Source organism: Temnothorax longispinosus, chromosome 4 (genome assembly GCF_030848805.1).
Source record: "Temnothorax longispinosus isolate EJ_2023e chromosome 4, Tlon_JGU_v1, whole genome shotgun sequence".
Lineage (NCBI taxonomy): Eukaryota > Metazoa > Arthropoda > Insecta > Hymenoptera > Formicidae > Temnothorax > Temnothorax longispinosus.
In genome coordinates, this window is record NC_092361.1 from 12,160,140 (window position 1) to 12,182,509 (window position 22,370).

The 22,370-nt window shown below is 35.8% G+C and overlaps 2 protein-coding genes across 4 annotated transcripts; one reads left to right on the forward strand and one right to left on the reverse strand.

Moving 5' to 3' along the window:
* Positions 1-456: 456 nt before the first annotated feature.
* Positions 457-11,588, forward strand: Beta-man (beta-mannosidase). Its single transcript, XM_071776735.1, has 18 exons — positions 457-804; positions 1,810-1,925; positions 2,078-2,716; positions 3,659-4,549; positions 4,663-4,918; positions 5,414-5,557; positions 7,115-7,145; positions 7,236-7,354; positions 7,477-7,506; positions 7,631-7,777; positions 7,864-8,012; positions 8,092-8,297; positions 8,416-8,683; positions 9,050-9,776; positions 9,861-10,289; positions 10,549-10,763; positions 10,834-11,040; positions 11,140-11,588. Exons 1-18 carry the CDS (start codon positions 720-722, stop codon positions 11,440-11,442), a joined length of 4,962 nt encoding a protein of 1,653 aa, XP_071632836.1. The 5' UTR covers positions 457-719; the 3' UTR covers positions 11,443-11,588.
* Positions 11,589-12,262: 674 nt separating this feature from the next.
* On the reverse strand, positions 12,263-17,589 carry LOC139812340 (transmembrane protein 245). Of its 3 annotated transcripts, XM_071777091.1 has the most exons (10): positions 17,392-17,589; positions 16,643-17,184; positions 15,539-16,534; positions 14,312-14,476; positions 14,044-14,242; positions 13,558-13,742; positions 13,376-13,476; positions 13,270-13,287; positions 12,846-13,148; positions 12,263-12,765 (listed from the first exon to the last, which is right to left on the reverse strand). In XM_071777091.1, exons 2-10 carry the CDS (start codon positions 17,156-17,158, stop codon positions 12,558-12,560), a joined length of 2,691 nt encoding a protein of 896 aa, XP_071633192.1. In that variant the 5' UTR covers positions 17,159-17,184; positions 17,392-17,589; the 3' UTR covers positions 12,263-12,557. The 3 variants fall into 3 exon arrangements, with proteins under 3 accessions (XP_071633192.1, XP_071633191.1, XP_071633193.1); XM_071777090.1 differs by lacking the exon at positions 17,392-17,589 and having other exon boundaries at positions 16,643-17,382; XM_071777092.1 differs by lacking the exons at positions 13,270-13,287; positions 17,392-17,589 and having other exon boundaries at positions 16,643-17,382.
* Positions 17,590-22,370: the final 4,781 nt, after the last annotated feature.

Here is a 22,370-nt window from a genome sequence, read left to right on the forward strand (position 1 = left end):
TTGACGCTGCCGCTGGTTTCTAGCGTCAATGAAATCGCACCTTAATGCGTTCCGAAACCACCACATATTCTACGTCTCACCCCCACTCTCCGGCAGCTAAACGATACAGTTTTTCGCTTTTTTTAGCGAAACCGTGATCTGACAAACGTTTTAATTAGTATATTCGGAACTAACAAACGATTCCGCATCGATTGACCACGGTTTGAATCGAAAATTGTAAAGAATTCTATATTTACCGGCTAAATTAACACTAAAAATTATTTTCGTGATTACGTAAAAACTATGAACTAACAAACGTTCTAATTAGTCTAACAATCAATAACAAACGACTAACAATCAATTCGTAAAAAAAAAATGTAAGTCGAAATTGTCCGGCTTAACTTCTATGAGGTAAGAACCGACTATAAATACCGGCCTAATTTAAATCTGTCTGATTTACGTTAGTTCAACTTGCGGCCGCCAGGCGCGCTGGGGAGAATCTTTGCGTCGCCAATTGGCTACCGCGTCGCAGCTTGCCATCTCATCGTTCTCACCGCATATATGGAGTTTTAGCAATATTCTTTATTTACATTTCGTTAAGGTGATCAAAATCTCGCGCCAGGGATAAAGCTGTGGCACCGTGCCTCTGTCCCTCCGAAGGTATATCGGTAAGAAGAAGAGGAGGAAGGACGAACGTGCGACGTGCGATTTTCACGAGTCCATTTTATCTCCGACGAGAGATGTCCGACGGCATGGAGCGAGAGAAAAATAAGAGGTTAACCGCGAGGGAAATCGAAGAAGAGGAAATGAAGCGCAAGCTCACAGGTAATCAGATGTATTTACAGTGGAGATGATTGGCATATCGGAATTGATTGCAGAAAGGGATTAATTTTGAGATTTTTTGATCACTTACAAAATATATGCATATGTATGTAACATATTAAGCCGATGTATTTAGACGATCTAGAATTTATGTCGAATTTTGGAACGTAGATAATTTTTATTTCTAATTTTTAATATTATTACATATAATTTCTTGTATCTTGATGTGTGTATTTTAATACACAAGACATTATGTAACTAATTACATAACTAAGCATGAGTTTTTTTTTTTTTTTTAATATAAATAAATAAGAGATGTAGAATAAAGTTTCTTCAATTGTGGGTTTATTTTTGAGAAAATTAACTTTAAAGTTTGAAAACTTAGTAATATTATAGATAAACTTATAGATTTTTAACATTGAATAAGTTTTAATTACAAAAGTCACAGTCAACTTTGTTTCAACAGGAATTATATTAATTACCGTTAGAAAAAAAATTACAATAATGCACAAGTAATTTAACCTGTAAGTGCTCGCGTGACTTTTTTGACGTAAATGCTCATGTGGAAATCAATTATTTTAAACAAAAAATTTTTGAACATTAGAAATTAAAAGTCCATATTTTAAAAAATATTATTTTTTTGCATAATCTATTTTGTTAGTAAATGCATAGCTTGCAAGTTATACAAAAAATATTTAAAATGATTGGATATTTAAAATGATTGGATAAATTTTAATCATTATTCAATTTCAGCTTCAAGTATAAAGTATAACCACATGGAATATATGAGTATTACTTAAACATAGTGTGATCGTTTAAAGCTGGTAATAGTTCTGAAATTAATATATCATCACATTAGCTTTTAATAAAATGGAAAAACATTTATTTGTTCATGCATCTGGGTCAGTTTGACCCTCGCAAGCACATACCAGTTAAAACTTTATCTCGATTAAGAAAAGGCTAAGAATTTATTTGTTAGTAATTGACATTTTGTTGATTGTTCTTTAGGTATTGGGATATATGAGCCAGGGATTACCTTTAAACAAATGAAAAGACTACTCGAATTTGTCAATGAGTCTCAAGATACATCAAACATTGCTTCCAATAATAAAAATACGCAAGAGGTATGTAATAATAATAATTGTATATGTTATTTGCATGCAACTTTGAAATATATCAAACATTTCATATATTTCGTATAATGACAATAATGAAAGAAATTAGAAATACAAAGAAATGAATAGTGAATTCACTATCCTGTTGTAAAACTTTTTAGGGGACACAACATTCCGATAACGAGTGCCTATCAGATATTACATCTGATGTAAACATACAGCAAGAAGTGACTTTGCAGGAGTGCACAGAGATGCCAAGACCATCGTATTCATACAAACTGAATCGCACGTCTCCGACTATGCACGAACGTAAAAGCGTTCACTATATCAACAGTCCGGAATCTCCGTCCCTTTTCGAAGCACGGAACCCTGTGCACAGGCGTAAGAGCTCCGACAGCGACGAGCTATTCGAGAAACAGTACGATAGCACCAACTCCACGCACAGTACAAATCGATATCCCTCGCTGAGATCGGGAAACGTTTCGCGGGAATGTCAGAACGCGACGGAGAGAAGAACGGCTCGGGACGCACAGGGTGAAGTCGTCCAGAAGTTGGAAAGATGGCGATTAAACCCGCTCGATGTCAACATCAACGAAAACGACGTGCCTTTGCGACAGCCAAATCGATCTTCGACTCGGGAACGTATACCGTTTGAGCATTGCAAAGAAGCACACATGTCTTCTGATCAGAGCGACCAAGTAATACGTTCCGTGAGCCAGCATTTGAAGGAAATAGCAGACTTATGGTACAGTTGGCGCCCCATTACCAATTCGATATTTCAATGGGGGTCACCCATTCAGGTGGGTACCTCCCTGCAATCCCTCCCATATTATTTGTATCGCTAACGAGAGTAAAGTTTGCTTGTAGAGTAAAGTTTGCTTGAGAGTAAACTATGCTTTTTAAAGAATGTATCTAATACGTATTTTTCTAACACGGTCGTCATTATACAATTCGGTGTTGCCGAATTATTTATGTGCAGCAATTTTTTTAGACGTAAGATTTTCGTATTTGTTTAGGCAATATTATTAAAAGTATACTCACTTTCTATGTCGTTTTGATATACTTAAATAATTCTCCCTGCACAACTCTTAAATTTCACCGATAAATGTGCTAATTTGAAATTTTTGGAGTTATTGGTAAAGTCGAGTTGTGGAAAAGGTTTAATTTATATCGAAAGAGAGAGAGAGAGAGAGGCGTTACATTTATGAAAAATCTTTCTACGAGCAGTTATATCTTCGATCTTGGTTTTTTTTTTTGTCAAAATCAGTCGCTCGTAATGTAATTCTACATTTTTCTTTAGAACTACAATACAGTATTGCAATATGCCATATCTGATAAGAAAGTGTATTTATTACATCTCTCTGTTATTATACTAATTCAGTGCATATAACTTCCGTATATTACTTATCGTATATTACGTCGCTTCCATCACTTTAACTTACATAAAAGTGTACATATAAAATTATTTGTGAGCCATTGACATTTTTTGCCGAACAAATTAAGACAAAATACATATAAAACGCATACATATACATTTGATATTTTTTATTGATACTATAAAATTGGATTTATATAAAAACATACATGATATAATATATACATGAGCGTTTACAAAAACACACAATCATTGAATAAAGCTGTAAACTGCAAGAAGCATTTTTGAATAAATTATATTTGTTTACAAAAAAGATAGTTGTTTATTTCATTCAATCTTATTCTGATTCTAATCCTTGTTTCTGTAGGTCGGCGCCGCTAACGGTAGCTTGGATAAAAAACCATTAACAGATCCTAAGATCGAACAGATCCCAGCGGAATGTATGTACCGGGATGGTCACGAGCGAGCTAGTAAACGTAAAGCAAATACTCTCATCGCTAATCTGAATAAAGACAGTTCCACCGAGGACGAAGACGGCAGTCGATACGACTTTGTTCGTGTTAAAAAAAAGAGAGCTCAATCGAATAACGTAACGTGTGCTACGAATCAACAAGCGCATACCGGTCATAATAAAGCAACATCAGACATTATCGCGTCTTTCAGCGATGATAATATCGACACGGATATTGACAATGAATCTAAACATTTATCCAAAAAAAGAACCAATGAAAAAGATGAAAGAGTATCGCCTGAATTAACCGCATATCCTAGAAAAATAACACCTCCCAATCCTAAGACGCGTTTAGGTCTGACTAGACAAAGACGGGGAAACGCTACATCGAAAGCGTCTCCAAAGACGCGGCGCACTAATGAGAATAAAGTTGAACAGGCAAGAGCTCAAAAGAAAGACAATAGAATGACGGCAGAAGAAATCCGTCAAAAACTGGAAGAAGATTGGAATAATGAGGAGGAAGAGGAAGACGTTGTGGTGGAGGACGTGGAAATTCGGCCGCTGCCGATATCGAGAGAAATGCGATCTAGATTACGAGAGAAACGACTGTCACTGTCGAAAACAGCGAAGGAGACGCAGGCAACGGCGAAAGAGGAAGAGAACGATGAGGGGCGGAACAAAAAGAAGAGACTGAGACTCTGCGAACAACGGAAGGAAGAGGAATTGTGTAGGATAGAGAATAGAAACGGAGCCTGGGAGCATCAACTCTTATCCGATGATGAGGATAAATCAGCCGAGATAAATCAAGTGAGTTATATATATATATATATATATATATATAAAATATTCACCTCCGTTTCTGTCTTTCTCCAAACATTCTACAGGGTATCGTTACTTTTTGTAATCTTTTTCATTTATAGGATGCACAGAATGGTAATCAGTCCGAAAATGTACCTACTACGACAAAGAATGTAAGTTGTCCTATATGCAATAAGTGGTTTCCACATAACGAGATAGAGGATCATGCCGCTGATTGCGAACAATTCGAGACAAATAACGACACGAATCAGTTAGAATGTAATATATGCAACAATTACAAGACGAATAATGGAGTGGAGTATGAGGAACATGTTCAGCAGTGTATAAATAATAGGAATGATCAAAGACACTCACGTGGTACGTTCAGTATTACATAATCTGTTAGTAATATTTTTTGTTTCTAATAAATACTATCTTATCGTAATACACATTAGATAACTCTATTCGGCTTGCACAACAAACATCGGTTTCCTATGTATCGACCTTAGAATCTTGAAATTATACAAAATCTTTTAAGCATTTCCGTTTGTACAAAGGATTAATAGATCTATAGATTGTATTGGAAATTTAACGAGTTAGGGGCGGTTGCACCCTCTCCGATTAACTGTAACCTTCGATTAAACTCACTTCAGAAAGACAGTTAAAAAGAGACGAAGAGTGAGTTTAATCGAAGGTTACAATTAATCGGCGTTGATGAAACTGGCCCTTAGAGGCTTATATTTTCTATTTAAATGTGTTGACATCCCATTCTTTTTTTTACCTTTCTTTCATGACTATTCAAAAAAATTCTCATCTTTTATTTTGGTCAAATTTTCTTTACATTTAATTTTATTTGTGTATCTTTTTCTTTAGGATCTGAAGATACCAATACCACCTCTACCTCATCCTTTCGCAATTTTATACCAATCAGTGAACAGAAAGATTCCGAGATAGATTACTTGGGTCAGTTTCCATCTAATAGCAAAAAAAATGTATATACTGGTAGAAAAAGGAAACGTTGATTGTTCTCGCGTCCTCATGAGAACTCGAAATGTATAATCGTGTTCTCTAATTTCATTTTTAAAACGAAGAAATTTTTTGGGGAGGGGGGGCAAATTACGAATTACGTAAATGCTATTGCATAGAACTGACTGATATATGTGTATTTTGTGTTTGTTTAACAATTGTTTGTCATGTATTCAGTAACATGTATACGCATGTCTCGTAACTCGCAATTTTAGTGATAGACTTTCCGATTTTAAAAATCGAACAACAATGTCAAGAGAAGCCATTATATTTATCGCAACTTTCGACATTGTACATACACTCTCGTATACTAAAATTTTGTCACATAAAATTCTGTCAAAATAAAGTCTGCTTTATATTATAAAGATTAACTAAAGGATAGATTTCTAAAGCTCGGTTTGGGGAATTCTCTTTTTTTTGCGTTCACAATTCAGAAACCAGGTACTTATTTACATTTTGATTGACGAGTAATCATTTTGAAATTCATCAAAGATCGTAATCAAAATTAAGATTGCAAATTGCGAGATATCATATATTTATTTCGCAATGTACTTGTCAATTATTATTTTTTTGTACAGCCTCTTTTGATAAAGAATAAATATTCTGAGTTGTCCTCAAAGTAAATGCATGACTACTATGTTGTATCTCATTCTATTCTTTTTTCACGTTTTCGTTTATTTTACGTTTTCGTTCATTTTGAGTAACGATAAAGAAAATAGAAATTCCTTATTACGATTTGGCGATGTGTTGCACTATTAAAGATGCGATGTTACAGGCGATAAAGTGCTATTTTCAGTATCAAAAGATTATAAGAGGTCGAAAAGAGAGGTATTGATTAATACTATACAGTTCACGATCATTCCATTCCTACGCTCGAGCGGCTCGAGTGAACTTTACGCTTTGCAATATACGCGCGATACATGGACAAAGCAATCGACGAATGGCTGTTGCTTTCGTAAATTCCTAAGGACATGTATTAAATCTTGTATAATATTTTACGCGGTGAGAGAGAGATTTAACTATATGTAAATGTGTGTGTGTGTATATATATATATATATATATATATATATCGTTGTGTGTGAAAATACAACGCGTGCTAAATTGTAAATCAGCATAAAATATTTTTATACCTGTGAAGTCTGTTATTTATAAATAAAATGCCAATTGAAATTAACTCGGGCGTTTTCATTAGTCCTAGCTACAAAGTAGAGACTGGTAGAGACGTGATACAACTCGTGCAAACAACAACGAGAAGAGGTATCGAGAGAGGATCGAGGCTCACGGCATGCTTGTTCGATTGATAATTTTATGTTGTCTAAAGATTACAAAAAGATAATATAAAGTGAATTTTATGTATATTATCGTTTTCTCTCTCTTGTTATCAAGGTTATGGACTGATAAACTTTGCCCTAATCTAAAATGATAATCAAACTCCGAACGAAAAAGCGTTGCATCCGTGGATTAGATAGTAACAGACTGCTCTTTATAAATAAGCCACAGTTCGCTCTTGTGATCTCATCTCTATGTTTTTTATTGGAAATTGGTAGGTTTTCACGAAAAGCGACAAGTGACGGGCGAGTAAGTACAAATACTTACTTCGGAAAAGGTTTCTATTGTATTATTTGCAGTCTTTGATTTCAGATTATTGTTATATCATACTTCAATGTAAGTGCCACCTGCCGAAATGAAGTTTTTTATTTTGGCATTGTGGATTTCATCATTAATCAGTGTACGCTGCCAAATTATAACCCTAAATGGTGAATGGAGAGGGACCATTAATATTTGTGGTAAATATTATTAGAAATTCTTATCTTTTTCAGTAAAGATATAGTATATATATATATATATATATATATATATATATATATATATATGCAATTATAATTGCAATAAAAAATATATTTTCCAGACAAAAAGCCCTTCGAAGAATGCAACAATGGTAAGAGACAAGAACTTAGTTTTAAGAAGAGTATACATGTAATCTTTTTCAAATATGATGAACGGCTTTTCTCAGAAATATTTACCTTTCACGTAAATGACCTAACAATTACTCTGTTTTACAGATGTCAATTTCAGTGCGACTGTTCCTGGAGGAATTTATACAGACTTGCGTAAGAACAACATAATAGAGAACAATCTGCATGGAAGAAACGATATCACTAATCGTTGGGTCGGAAATCAATCTGTGATTTATACTAAAAATTTTAGCGGTAAATTAGTTGGGACACGAATATATGAGATATAATATTTGATAACAGTTAACATTAAGAACGGAATCTAAACGCATTATTTTCAGTGAGTGAACATTTTCTAAAAGCTCGCAAGATAGTCTTGATTTTTCATGGAATTGATACATTTGCCAATATTTCTTTGAACAATCATGTAGTCGGAGAGGGTTCAAATATGTTCGTACGATATATTTTTGACGTGACAGATGTTATTAAGGTAATCAAAGAACTCAAGAGAATCGTACAAAATATACGCGTGAATAATATAATTATTATTTTATCCGGAAAATATGCAGAAAGGACAGAATTTACTGAAAGTCACATTTCATTCAGCTGTTAAAGCAGCTGAAGATTTATACAATGAGCAAAAGAAAAATTACGTTGTACCACCAGTGTGTGTACCTAAGGAATACAACGGACAATGTCATGTAAATCACATTCGTAAGATGCAGGCCAGTTTCTCATGGGATTGGGGACCCGCTTTTCCCTCGGTTGGCATCTGGTAATAAGGAACTGATTACCTTTTACAGTATATTTTATTTTCGATATCTTTAACAGTATATTTTGTTTTCTTACCGAATATATTTTTACTGGTATAAATATAAGAAATAAATTTGCAGGAGAGATGTTGAATTGATTCCCGTAAATGATATATTGATTAACGACATTACGACTGACATACGCAAAGAGAATGATGCCTGGAACATCCTCGTTACGATATTTCTCGAGGCAACGCAGAGCGAGGATGAAAGATTCACGAAAATCAGTTGTCATATAGCATCGATATTGCATATTTCGCAAAGTAAAGTTATCAGCAATGTCAGTGAGGTTGTATTTGACGCAAATGGAAAATACATAAATGTTAACATTTCGCTCATCGTACCTGCGGTAAACTTTAACAATTATCAATACTGTAACATTTATAAAAAAATCTCAGACTGCACCAGACAAAATCGGGACATAAGACATCTTAAAGACATCATATCATAAAACGTCTTAAAGATGTCTTTAATATATCCCAATTTTGGACAGGCATGCTGTCTGGGATTACACTGCATAGTGTTTTATATATCAAATAGTTTTTTAGTCCAGTTTTTATTAAAAGAATTATTTGATGTATACAATACTGATTGCATCTTCTTTTTTTCTTTATTTCATATTTTGTTTTACCAGTTTCCTGCAAGTGCATTCAAATAAAAACAAAATTGTATCTCTAGTGTTGTAGCCTAATGGTTCTTTTTTTCTTCTGGTCAGGATACCATTGAGAATTGGTGGCCGAATGGTTATGGCAAGCAACAGTTGTACTACTTAACTACCACTGTGACAACGACAAACGATGCACTATACAAGCGGATTCGTATAGGCTTCCGAACGGTTGAGCTGGTGGAGGAACCTCTGAAGAAAGGATTGAGTTTTTATTTTCGCATAAACGGCGTATCAATCTTCGCCAAAGGCAGCAACTTTATTCCAGCCAGTGTCTTTCCCGAGCTAGGTGCGAAAGAAGACACCATCAGGCACTTGTTGTTATCCGTCAAAGGGACACACATGAATATGCTGAGAGTGTGGGGCGGTGGTGTCTACGAATCGAAATTATTTTACGACTTGGCCGATGAATATGGAATCATGATTTGGCAAGATTTCATGTTTGCATGCGCCATGTACCCCACGAGCGACTCATTCCTGGGTAGTGTAAAAGAAGAAATATTACAAAATATAATACGTTTGAAAAACCATCCAAGCATCGTGCTTTGGGCTGGCAATAACGAAAATGAGGCAGCGCTTTATGGAAATTGGTACGGAACCGGTTCTGCTCAGGTGTATAGAGAGGATTACGTGAAACTTTACGTGAATCTATTGAAGACGGAAGTGGAGAAATTAGATCCTGTAAGACCATTCGTCGTGTCTAGTCCAGGCAACGGAGCATACGAAGAAACGTACAATTATACTGGAGTAAATCCTTATTCGAATCTCTACGGTGACGGTAATATGCAAATAGTTTTTCTTGTGGCAGTTTAAAATTAGATTTGATTGGTTATATTAACGCTTAATATTTGCCGCTTTTTAGTTCACTATTACAACTACATCAGAAATGGATGGGATATCACTCAGTATCCTCGGACGAGATTTTGCTCTGAGTATGGATTTCAATCTTGGCCGTCGATATACACGATAGCGACTGCTATAGAAAGCACGAAAGATCTTCATGTCAACAGCGATTTCGTAAAACACAGACAACATCAACCACTCGGCAATCAATATATGCGGCTGCTGATCTTGCACAACTTTGTTATACCGCAAAGTAACAACAGCGTTCGAGATTTCGCGAGTTATATATACCTCAGTCAGGTTAATCAAGCAGTTTCTATAAAGATACAGACGGAAGCGTATAGGCAAGCCAAGTCAGAGGTGAATTCCTTAGGTGAGGGTATGACAATGGGAGCTCTCTATTGGCAGCTGAATGATGTTTGGCAAGCTCCTTCGTGGTCTTCCATAGGTAATTCAAAGAATTAATATCTTAGAATTAGAATTAAAAAATCTAGACAAGTCTTTTCTATGTATATAAGATCTTTTTTCAAAATTCTCGAGACGATAGATGCATAAAACGTGTGGGAAATGTGATTTCTGCTTCCATAACGCTTTCTTTCTTTTATTGAAATATGACGATATCATATTGATCGTTCTAGTTACAAGATATCATAACTATTCTATTATTTGCATGTGTTAAGAAAATCCTCTCTATGTTATATTTACAGATATCGAAGGTCGCTGGAAAATGTTGCATTATTATGCCAAGGATTTCTTCGCGCCCATTATCGTTACACCACATTTGTCTACCTCCAACGAGCTCTCGATATATGTAATATCTGATCGATTGTACACCTTAACAAATTGTACAGTAAAACTTCATGTTTACAAATGGGAATCCATGAAATCTATATTTGCATTATTCTTCAATGATATTATAATAGTGAGTATGATAAAGTAATAGGGATACATGTATACATAATCCGTGTATAAATATTATAATTCTTTTTCAGGAATCTAATAAAGCCATGAAAGTTACATCGTTTTGGTTAGACGCGTTCCTGCTTCGAGCGGGTTGTGGGTCATCCTTGAAATCCGCCAAAAAATCCTGCATAGTCACTTTATCTCTCACGAATAAATCTGGATCCCTAATCGCGCCAGTCAATTACATATATCCTGATGCGTTAAAAAACGCAGATGTACCAGTAGCCAATGTCACTGTAAGCGGATTAATTTTGTGTCACATTCAAAGTCCGATATGCAGACATTGTAAGTGCTGCCAGAGAGAAATGTTAATGCGCAAATATTTATCGTTTCAGATGAAGATCGAAGAGAATCATTTACCTGGGAAATTTTCCAATTATGCAGATTTCAAAATTGTATTATCGACAGATAACATAGCGCTATTCGTGTGGTTAGAAGTAGGCAATATACGTGGTCGTTTTTCGGATAATGGCTTTCATATATTTGTAAAAGAGAAAGAAATTATTTTCCACGCGCATGAAGCAACCACAGTTGAATTATTACGGAACAATATAAAACTCACACATATATCGAATATTTACAATACACATGGCAATTTTGATGATGATTCCTTTGTTAAAAGGACAAAGTTAGATTAGTCAAAACCTTCTATAATGCATTGTATATAAAGCGTCGGTTGAAAATTACTTCAACAATTGTACATACAGTCCCTTTAAATTACGATAAATACTATATGTATCAACTTTTTATCGCGACACAAATAAACTCCTTCATTTATATTATACTCCATACCTTCAAATTCTCCTTGATACAAAGTAAGTATCATAGTGTAAGTAAACCTCAAGTCCAATAAGAATAATAAGCACAATTACGGCTCCACTGACTATCGTGGACATTAGACTGGACATTGCGTTTTGCTTCAACGAACTATAATTTAGGACAATACGTGCATTAAATGTTAAGAAAATTTATTATCATATCTTTGGTTACACATATGACATGAGAAATATAAACATATATATTATATATATATATATATATATATATATATATATATATATATATATATATATACACATATATATATTTTTTATACGTTTTTTGTTTACACACTTAACACTAATCAATACGTTACAAACAACACGTAGCGTTCTCGAAATGTGATAAATTAAAATTGTATCGTGTATATAAGTTTTTATATCACATCGTCATAAATATGCCTGTTCGTTTTCGCTGCACTTCTGAACTAGTGCAATAAGAATGAAACAAATATATTTTCTTTCATTCTAACTTATTGCATTAGTTCAGAAGTGCAGTGAAAACAAACAGGCCTAATGTAACGATATTGTCGCAGATCTGTCTTTGTAAAATTCTCGATATAAGGATGGCGGAAGACTGAAAATCTATTGTCGTTTAAAACTAAATTCGTAAAAAAAAATTATATTAAGAGTGCTCATAAATAATAAAATAACTTCTTTTAATTATCCATACAATATAAATATCTGTTAAGTCTAATAAGCGTAAGCTGAGACACCTGTGTTGTAGTTCTCTTATCACATAAAAAAGTATATAAAGCACAACTTTCGCATTTGTATTTACACTGTATGTTTAGTCCAGCCATCATACAGCGTTGACTTTCAGGAAATATTTAATATCAAACTTTTAATATATATTCTATAACAAAAGCTGGAGCCAAGCCCGTAGCTCGTGATATTGCTAAACAGAGATATCGATTCCCATTAAAACCGTAATGTTATTTTGGCTCATATTGAGATGTTCTTTCATGGTTGGGATATGTCGACAGCACGGCTTCCTCCTCAGGCGAGTGCAGGTAACGTCGGCTTAAATTGATGACAACCATAATACAACACAAGAGCAAAGGACCAATAATGGCCCCTTCCACGCCTAAACAAAAGATTCCACCCGCTATCGATAGGCCCGTCAGATAAGGATGTCCACCACTGAAACAAATGAAATGCGTGTAAAGACGATGCGTGATTGAAGATATATTTCTAGAATATAATACAAAACACAATATTACCCTTTAATCTCCTTATAAAATTCCGTCACTACTATGTTACATGGGAGGAAATGGAAGAGAAAAAAGGTGACAGCAATCATCGATCCACGAGTAAACCAAAGTTCTATGGCAGCCGGGATGCAGGCAAAGTACGCGTCTAAGAAAGGAACTGCCCCCAACATGGTCGCGAGGGCCGACGGTAAATAGACAATCTTTACTTGGAATAAATTGTGTATGAACCACGTCCACATGCCGAAGAAGGAAGCGAGTTTAAAGGTGGCCGCGAATACTCCAATTACCGCTTCTTGTAACGCTACAGCAAACCTGGACAAAATCGATGTTGTTTCTAAATCTTAAATGTTTTCGCTGCGCGCGATTACGTATTTCACGGCAGTAACGTCCAAATAAATATTAACTCGATCACATTATACAAAGACTAACTTACCCTTCCACATGAAGCGTGCTTGTTAAAAGAAAATAATTTTATAAAATCAAAAATATTACATGAGAAAGGGAGAGCACAAGTCAAATTTCAGATATCAGATAGTTACCTGTGGCAACTAATAGGACTAAACATTGTTGTCAATTCGATGGGTTTATAAGTTTTATCGCTGGAACTGAGCAAATAAAATAAAGTTGTAAAGAACACAACCTGAAATATAACAAATTATTACATCTCATGTCTTTTCTTTTCCTTTATAAAAGTACAACTTTGCAAAAATATGCTGCATACCGTGCTGAGTACAAAATTAAGTACCGCCGATCCACTCATGAGTACGATATAAAACAGCTCTGTGAAAACTGTCAGTATCACAGACATATTGCCTTTGACGATGCCCCAGAGAGAGTCAAGCACCGACATCAAAATGCCAATATTCTCTTTGGCAAAATTCTGTATGCTAGTCATATTGAAAAAATCTAAAAGGAGAAGCAATGTCGTTCCATTGTTATATTATACACAAAGCAGTGTCCTTAGGCCCAGTTTCACAAGTGTCGGTTAACTTTTAACCTTAGATTAACTCTTTGTCTCTTTCTAAGGGGGACGTTAGAAGGAGACAAAGAGTGAGTTAATCTAAGGTTAAACGTTAACCGACACTTGTAAAACTGGGCCTTACTACAATAGACACAATCAACACAATTCTACGTAAAAAAAAGAGTCAAAAGTGTAATGTAATAAATAATGCTAAATTGCAAAAATTTCTCGAGGCAAAGTATTTACGTAGGGGTGTTTTTCCAAAGCTTTCTTTGAAGCTCTCCCAAGCGATATACGCAGACATAACATCTACAGTAGGACCCACAAGATCCGGATCCGTATTGGACATCATCCACGCCTGATAGAGACGATCCCAAAGCTCCAAGACTTTCTTCTCCATCTGCTCCGCTTTCGTCGGTTCGAGATCTTTCATGAGACCTCGAATCTGAATTAAACAAGCTGGATAAGTAAGCTTGACGTTTGCAAGTGGATAAGTAAACAAAGTAAATCTTACTCCATCCGAGATAGCGCTTCGTCCATATGTATATGCGTTATCTAAAACACTGTTAACGGACTCTTCCCACTTTTCTGGAACCCAATCAATATCAGGATTGTTCATCAAAGTGGAATTCAATATCTCGCCCGTTACTTGAACAAGATGCAAGCCTTCCGCATAGATCTAAAACAGACAGAATCGACTGTAGAATCAACCGTAGAATCGACTGTTGTACAATTATACAATAACACAGTATACAGGGTGTTCCCGGGTTAAACGGTTAAATTTGAAATATGAATTTAGGATCTCAAAACAAGAAAAAATTTTCCTCTAGAGGCATGCTTGCAAACGCTTCGTTCAAGAGATATTTACTTCTGAAATTACAGAAATATTATGAATAAACAATTCTGAAATAATGTAAGTTTATCCTCTTTACTGATTTACAATAATCAAAATTTACAATATCAAAATTAAAATAAATATCTTCTTTACTGCTAAACAGTAATCAAAATTAAAAGAATTATTTTCTTTGCAGTAATAAAAATTTACAGTAATCAAAATTAAAATTATTATCTTCTTTACTAAATAAAAATTAAAATAATTATCCTTGTAACAGCAATCAAAATTAAAATAATTATCCTCTTCACTGCTTTACAGTAATCAAAATTTAAGTAATAAATATCTCGTTCAAAATGATTTAACACCAATAGATTTTTTGAACGGCGTGTTCTCAAGCAAAAAATGTATGAAATGCCTGTTAATGACCTTCAATCATTAAAACGGAGACTAGTGCAAGCGTATGAAGAAATGACAGACGCACAATGTCAGCCACTCGTTCTCTCACCGATAGGTGTAACGCTTGTCTCCTAGCTGGAAGCCATCATTCTCAACATAATACTGAACAAAATATGTAATACTCAAATTTTGATTACAGTAAAGCAGTAAAGAGAATAATTATTTTAAGTTTAATTACTGTTAAGTAGAGTAAAGAGAATAATTCAATTTTAATTACTGTAAATTTTGATTAGGTACTGTTAAACAGTAAAAAGGAAAAGCCTCTATTATTTCAAAATTATTCGTTCTTAATTCGGTATCTTCACAAGTCAATATCTCTTGAACGAAGCGTTTGCGAGCATAAGGAAAATTTTTCTTGTTTCTAAATTCATATTTCAAGTTTCGCCGTTTAACCCGGGAACACCTTACAAACAGTATAATATAATGAACAAACACGTGTTTGTCGCATACCTGTATCGTGATGAAAATAGATGCGCAAGTGGTGAAAACGATCAAGCCAAGTATAACGGATGTAGTCGCTACCGCATTAACGGAGCCTTTCAGAACGTTTCTCAGCTTCTCATCTACAATAATGCTTACTTTGTAGAGACCTCTGATATTGGACGGTATAAGCGCTTGATGTCGTTCCATGAACCACGACTTGAGCGTTCGTATCGTCGAGTCACAATACCCGAGTATCCTTTCCCAAAAGCCGAAATAGCTACCCAATTGCTTGACGATATAATGTACCAGCGGGATCACCAGAATGTGCGCGATCCACCTGTGTTTCCAGAGAAGCATACCGGCACACGCGTATAGCGCCCCATACATGTATTTGTCGGTGTCGACCTCGTCGTCCTGCATATCTAGAGACGTTCGTAATTCGCCCCTTATTTTTCCGAGCAGATAACGGTCGCGTAATGTCGCACGAGTTATAGAATGTATGTTACGCGCAGGTTTACATGTGGAGGATAAACCGGCGTCCGTATCTAAAGACATTGACTTTACGCTGAGTCTCGGTGTGCTACGTATTCTCTCGATACTCGCCACATCAGCGGACGCCAATCTTCCCGTTTCTTCTCGAGAGCGAATCGACGTATCCACGCTCTCGCTTTCGGGAATACAGTCGTTTGCCCGGTCGTCACCCTGCGATGAAGAGGATTTATCCTCTTGCGAGCTCGGCAATAGGTCGTTTGTTAAAGCGAAACGCACTGCCTGCGAGAATGTCAAGTGCCTGCCATTCAGCTCATGACTGTCCATAATGAGTATTACTTCGTAAATAAATCCTATTGCACAGAGGATTTGGAGAGCGGTGAAGACTAAGACTCGGTAAGCCCCTGCTATGCTCGACAGATACATGCTGATGATGAACCATATCACGAAGGAACTGTAGCGAAAACGAATCGAGTTTGACGGTGTCCAGTAAATATACAGAATTGTCAAGTAGCCGATGAGTATAGTTGAAACCTGCAAGATAAAATCTGATTAACTATTCGAACAAGCAAGAGAGTTCACGATATTTCTACAGGACGATACAAAGCGAGGAGAAAACTACTGGACGCAGAATGAGGATACCGTAAAGACGTTGCACGTCAGAATGAAAAATCCAGAGACGGCGGTGAAGACCTGAAATGTCCTCCAGGCAAGACATGTTATCACGTTAGGAGTGTAATGATACACGCCTGCAGCCAGCAACGCCAGCGACGCCGCCCAGACAATATACTTGATGCGCGTCCACAGAAAGGAACCTACTCTCTCGGAGACATTGTCGAATATATGCACGGGCAGTAGGCCGACGTTGACAACCAGTGGAGTCTGCGACGCTTCCACTTTGGCGAACCAAGACTGTACCGTTGTGGCCAGCGAACACTTGAACGGGAAGAGAACGGAGCCGCACAGTAGGGCCCAGATTAAGGGTTTGACGAAGGGACTCAGGATAATGTAGAGGCCGTAGCCGGCCGCCGAAACGAGACACAGGAAGAAGAGTGCGACGGCATTGTAGATTCCTTGCTTCAGGGCCTTCTCCTGGCCCGCGCTGAAGCCCGACAACATGTTGAAGAGGTTATCCATCGGCGAGCGAACGTTCTCCATAGTATTATATAGTTGGTCGGTATTAACTATATAATAACGATAATAATAACTCGCGTACGACTTGTCACGGGCGAATACGCTTCAAATCGTCTTCGGTGCGTCCTCGAGAATATGACGCGACAGCGTCAGACGCGAAGACGCATGGAGGAATAAAGAGGGAAAGCGCGCGACGCTAACTTGTCAGATATTCAGTTCAGACTGGTTCAGATAATCAGGTACTAGTGATACTCTACCAATACTCTTAGAACGGTATATATAGGGGGAGTCCGGGAGACTTGACCATAGAGGAGAGTTGAACCACTTCAAATATCTCGTTCAAATTTTGAACAAAGAGCTCAATCCGAGCACGTGACATGACGCTTTGGTAGTGCGTTTCGACTGTGAGTGAGACGAACGTGTTTTAACGTGCTCGGATTGAGCTCTTTGTTCAAAATTTGAATGAGATATTTGAAGTGGTTCAACTCTCCTCTATGGTCAAGTCTCCCGGACTCCCCCTACTATGGCTGCATTCCAAAATTCACTGTCAGCAACTTTCAGTACTGAAAATCTATAGTAAACGTGACGTAAAATATAGATTTGCAGTACTGACAGTGAATATCGGAATGCAGCCTATATATGGAGGGGTAAACAGAGTGGTGTAAGTCCAATTTTTTTAAATATTTTTTCGTGTGCATAGATGCAATTTATATATTGTACAGATTACATTTATGCACACGAGAAACTGGTTTTTACTCCTCCATATATGTTCTAAGCAGGCAATACTACTGCTTTATTGCACAGCTCACAGCATATATATCATAACGTACGCTTACATATATGTGCTAAATCAGATCAATTCAGATCAGATGATTCCAGCCAGCAGCCGATCCCGATACTTCCGCGACGGGAAAGTGAGAAAACGGGTCAAAGAAGTTTTCGAGACGAGATATATCTAGAACGAGAAAAACTTTCGGAGAGAAATAGAGAAGAACGTGGAACATTTTTGAAATTTTAGCTCTTCTCTTTTAATCTTTTCCTTTTATATCTTTGAAATAATAATAATGAGCAGATTTGTGAATAAATTCAAGGCAGATAAATTTAAGCATTCTTCGTCTGAAAGGACACCTTATAAATTCTGCAATCGTATAAAATATACAATATGCAGAATACAATATGTCTCCGAATTGCAGTTAGAACTTATTTGGAATAAATTAGTGATTTTGATCCACCTACGCACCGATAACTGCGTCTGACTCTCATAGCCATATTCTATTATCGATATAATAATTGTTCCTATTTAATAATACCTACTCCACTATATAGTGGGGCAGGTTGAGACACTTTTCAAAAATTGATTTTTTTTATTATTTAGGAAGTAAAGCACGTTAAATCAATAAACTTACGAAAATTTTAAAATTTAAGTAAATCTATGCTGGAAATCACTTTAAAAAGAATGTTAGCATAAATTACACAGGCACACAAAAAATAAAAAGTGTCTTGGCCAGTGTCTTGGGAGACACTACACTAGTGTATTCCCATGTATTTTGACCCGCTGAATCCGAATCCGAAGTCAGAATTGTCAGATTGGCTCTCAGTTCCAAGCAAACCTAAAAAAAAAAAGTGTTTGTTTCGTTGAGTTTTGAGGTTTGCTCGGAACTGAGAGCCAATCTGACAATTCTGACTTCGGATTCGGATTCAGCGGGTCAAAATACATGGGAATACACTATAGTGTAGTGTCTCGGCCAAGACACTTTTTATTTTTTGTGTGCCTGTGTTATTTAAAGAAATACAGCGAGTTGAATGTCTCAACGTGCCCTACTTAATTTCCCCTAGTCGTTTACTGATGTATTTGTATGCCTGGAAAAAAATCGTGAATTCGATGTTATTATATACATTTTCGTATAATTCTCATTTGATAAGATATTTTATAAGCTACACATATACACAATAAGCAATTTTTATACATTTTGCATTTTATTATATTATATTTTACAATGTATTTTATTATGTTATGTTACATTTAATTATACAAAATATAAACAATGTTATATTTTTAATGTAGGCTATATAGCAGAGTAAACATTTTCATGTTTAAAATGAAGAGTCTTTTTATTATTGTTTGCACAAAAAACTATACATTTTATAATGAGACAATGAATACGGAGATGAATATTTGTAGATGCGTGTCGAATATGTAAATTTGGCGAGACGACTTCGGTGAGAGTTCCGTGGACATTGTAGAATCGCTGAGGAAGTGAAAAGAATCGCAACAGAGCGCTCAAAAATTTTTATACAATCTTGATAATTATGTTGTCGCAAATGCTTTTTTGTTTTCATACAATAACGTTTATAAATCATTATCGACACGCAATGTGGAGAGCATAAAGACGCTAATGTGTTATTATCGCGTTTAATCGTGACAGTGTACTCGTAAATGCTGTTTATATACATGATGCAATTTTTTTACAGTCGTACGTGGCTTATATTCAGCTTTTATTTAGTCGAAATTGCCTATAAAATATATATACAATGCATACATAATTGTCTCAAAATCATCACATATCCTCTCGGTAATAGAATTTTTTGGTCAATTTGAAGCCACCTTTTTAATTAGCGAGAATGCAGTTGAGATAAGACAACAATATTTTGAAGTTGTAGAGCGATTGAAAAGAATCGAAGTGCTCTTCGCAAAAACTCTGAGGAGAGAGTCATGTGTAAGTAACAAAATTGTTTCTTTGACATTTCGGATAGTTTACTTTGTAGATTTAGCGTTAAAAGTACACGTATGAAGAGGTATCATGTGATGTCCACGACTGAAAAATTGCAATAAACAACGACTTTTTCTCTCTCGACATTTTCATTAAATAAAGAAAATATATTACTCTAAATTGTCTAAATTGTCTAAATTGTTGAAGAATCCGTTGCTAAAAAGATACCCTATTAGCCCAGTCAATAGAGACATTTAAATGGAATTAATTCCGGGAAGCAATTTTTTTTTTTTGACTGTTTCGGAGGGTCATGAATAGTCTAAAACCGGATTTTCGGGATTCTAACCTTGGAGCGTTAGCCGCCATTTTGATTAGAAGGGTGATTTTGTAAATATCTCGCTTATTTTCAACTTTAGAGTGAAAGTGGTAATAACCAAACTTGTAGAAAATTTAATACTCTACAATTTTGGTCTTTATCATTTTTTACCTAGGATCGATATTTCGGGTCTTAGAATCGAAAGTGGGGGGTGAAATTTTATTATTTTTTTTTATTTTTTGAATTTACTTGGTATAATGAAAAACATTTTTTCCACATCACCACGAGGGTAGAGTTTATGGCGCGTTTATTCAAAAAATTAAAAAAAAATAATAAAATTTCACCCCCCACTTTCGAGTCTAAGACCCAAAATATCGATCCTAGGTGAAAAATGATAAGGACCAAAATTGTAGAGTATTAAATTTTCTACAAGTTTGCTTATTACCAATTTCACTCTAAAGTTGAAAATAAGCGAGATATTTACAAAATCAACCTTCTAATCAAAATGGCGGCTAACGCTCCAGGGTTAGAATCCCGAAAATCCGGTTTTAAACTACCCATGACCCTCCAAAACAGTCAAAGAAAAAAAATCGCTTCCCGGAATTAATTCCATTTCAGCGGCTTTTTTGGGCTCTATTGACTGGGCTATATAGTGTGATTTTGAGATCAAGAGACACGGTAGTGTCTCGTGCCAAGTATACGCGGAGCGAGGCCGACCGTGACTCTTTTACGCGACGCGACGGGTTGCGAGTACTCGAGATGTTGAGATCTCGATAACGAGTGAACGGATCAAGTTCTAAGTAGGTTTGATACTCTATACACGATGATACTATAACGTGTAATCGATAAAATTTTTTGGCTTCAAAGTTTTCAAGTCCGCTAAGTGTTTATCCATGGATCTGTACGCATGCGCACATAGAGATATATCTCTCATGTTGTAAAGATGAACAAAATAGCGCGTTCTGAACTGACAAATGTTCACAGAGCTGTGGAGACGTTGCATAACGGCGATACGGTAATTAAAATGTATGATCAATTAATTCGACGTATATTGATTTTATCACAAAGAATTAATCGCATATAACGTTCTATTTGTTGAAATTTAATTGCAATCCAGAGATCTGTCCGTGAGATATTAAATTCATTCTGCTTGCGCTACACATCTTTTTCTTAACGCTTATAGGGCCAATTTCACCAACCACGGTTAGCTTAACCGACGGTTAAAGTTAGCAGTATTGACCAATACTATTGGTTAATACTGCTAACTTTAACCGTCGGTTAAGCTAACCGTGGTTGGTGAAATTGGCCCTAAGGGACATTAGTTGCTGTCACACTGCGTCACACATTGCGAGGCAGGCCGCGAGAGGGGATTGTTGCCAACTCTAAGGCCCATAGTTTCACATCACTCTTCGTCTTTTTCTAAGGGGGACGTTAGAAGAAGACGAAGAGTGAGTTAATCTAAGATTAAAAGTTAACCGTGTCGGTTAACTTTTAATCTTAGATTAACTCACTCTTCGTCTCCTTCTAACGTCCCCCTTAGAAAAAGACGAAGAGTGAAGTTAATCTAAGATTAAAAGTTAACCGACACTTTGTAAAACTAGCCCTAAATAATCAAATTTTTCGATGCGTGAAATAAACGAGTGTTAGCAAAATGAATATGTGAAATGCATTTAATTAGCTGTTTCTGTTTTAAATCGTTTGTACAATTAAAACCAAAATACGTTGAAATGGCAATATATGCTATATTTTATTTCTGCCAATTTCTTGATAACTATGCAGACAAATCATTTTAGTCTTCGTAAAAGTCTTTCCTAAATATGTAAAGAATTATTTGCATCTATTTTCATTAAATTATTCTTATCATTTTTAATATGCTTTCGAGAGTTACATAAAGTCCCCCGCACAATGAAAAATATAAGGAACAAGGAACATATATTAGCGATTAAGACTAAGGAATCAGGAATAAAACTGCAATGGATACACAATGAAAAACACACAACAGAAACAGGAAATAACACAGGCAATAAATTTTTTACCTAGATCAGAAGCCGTGTATCAATGCTACTACACCATAGCTTTATTCCTGATTCCTCAGTCCTAATCGCTTAATATCTGTTCTTTATTCCTTATATTTTTTATTGTGCGGAGGCCCTTACAGGTGTCATAACATTTTTGCTATGTCGTCCATGTATGAGAGAGAGAGAGAGAG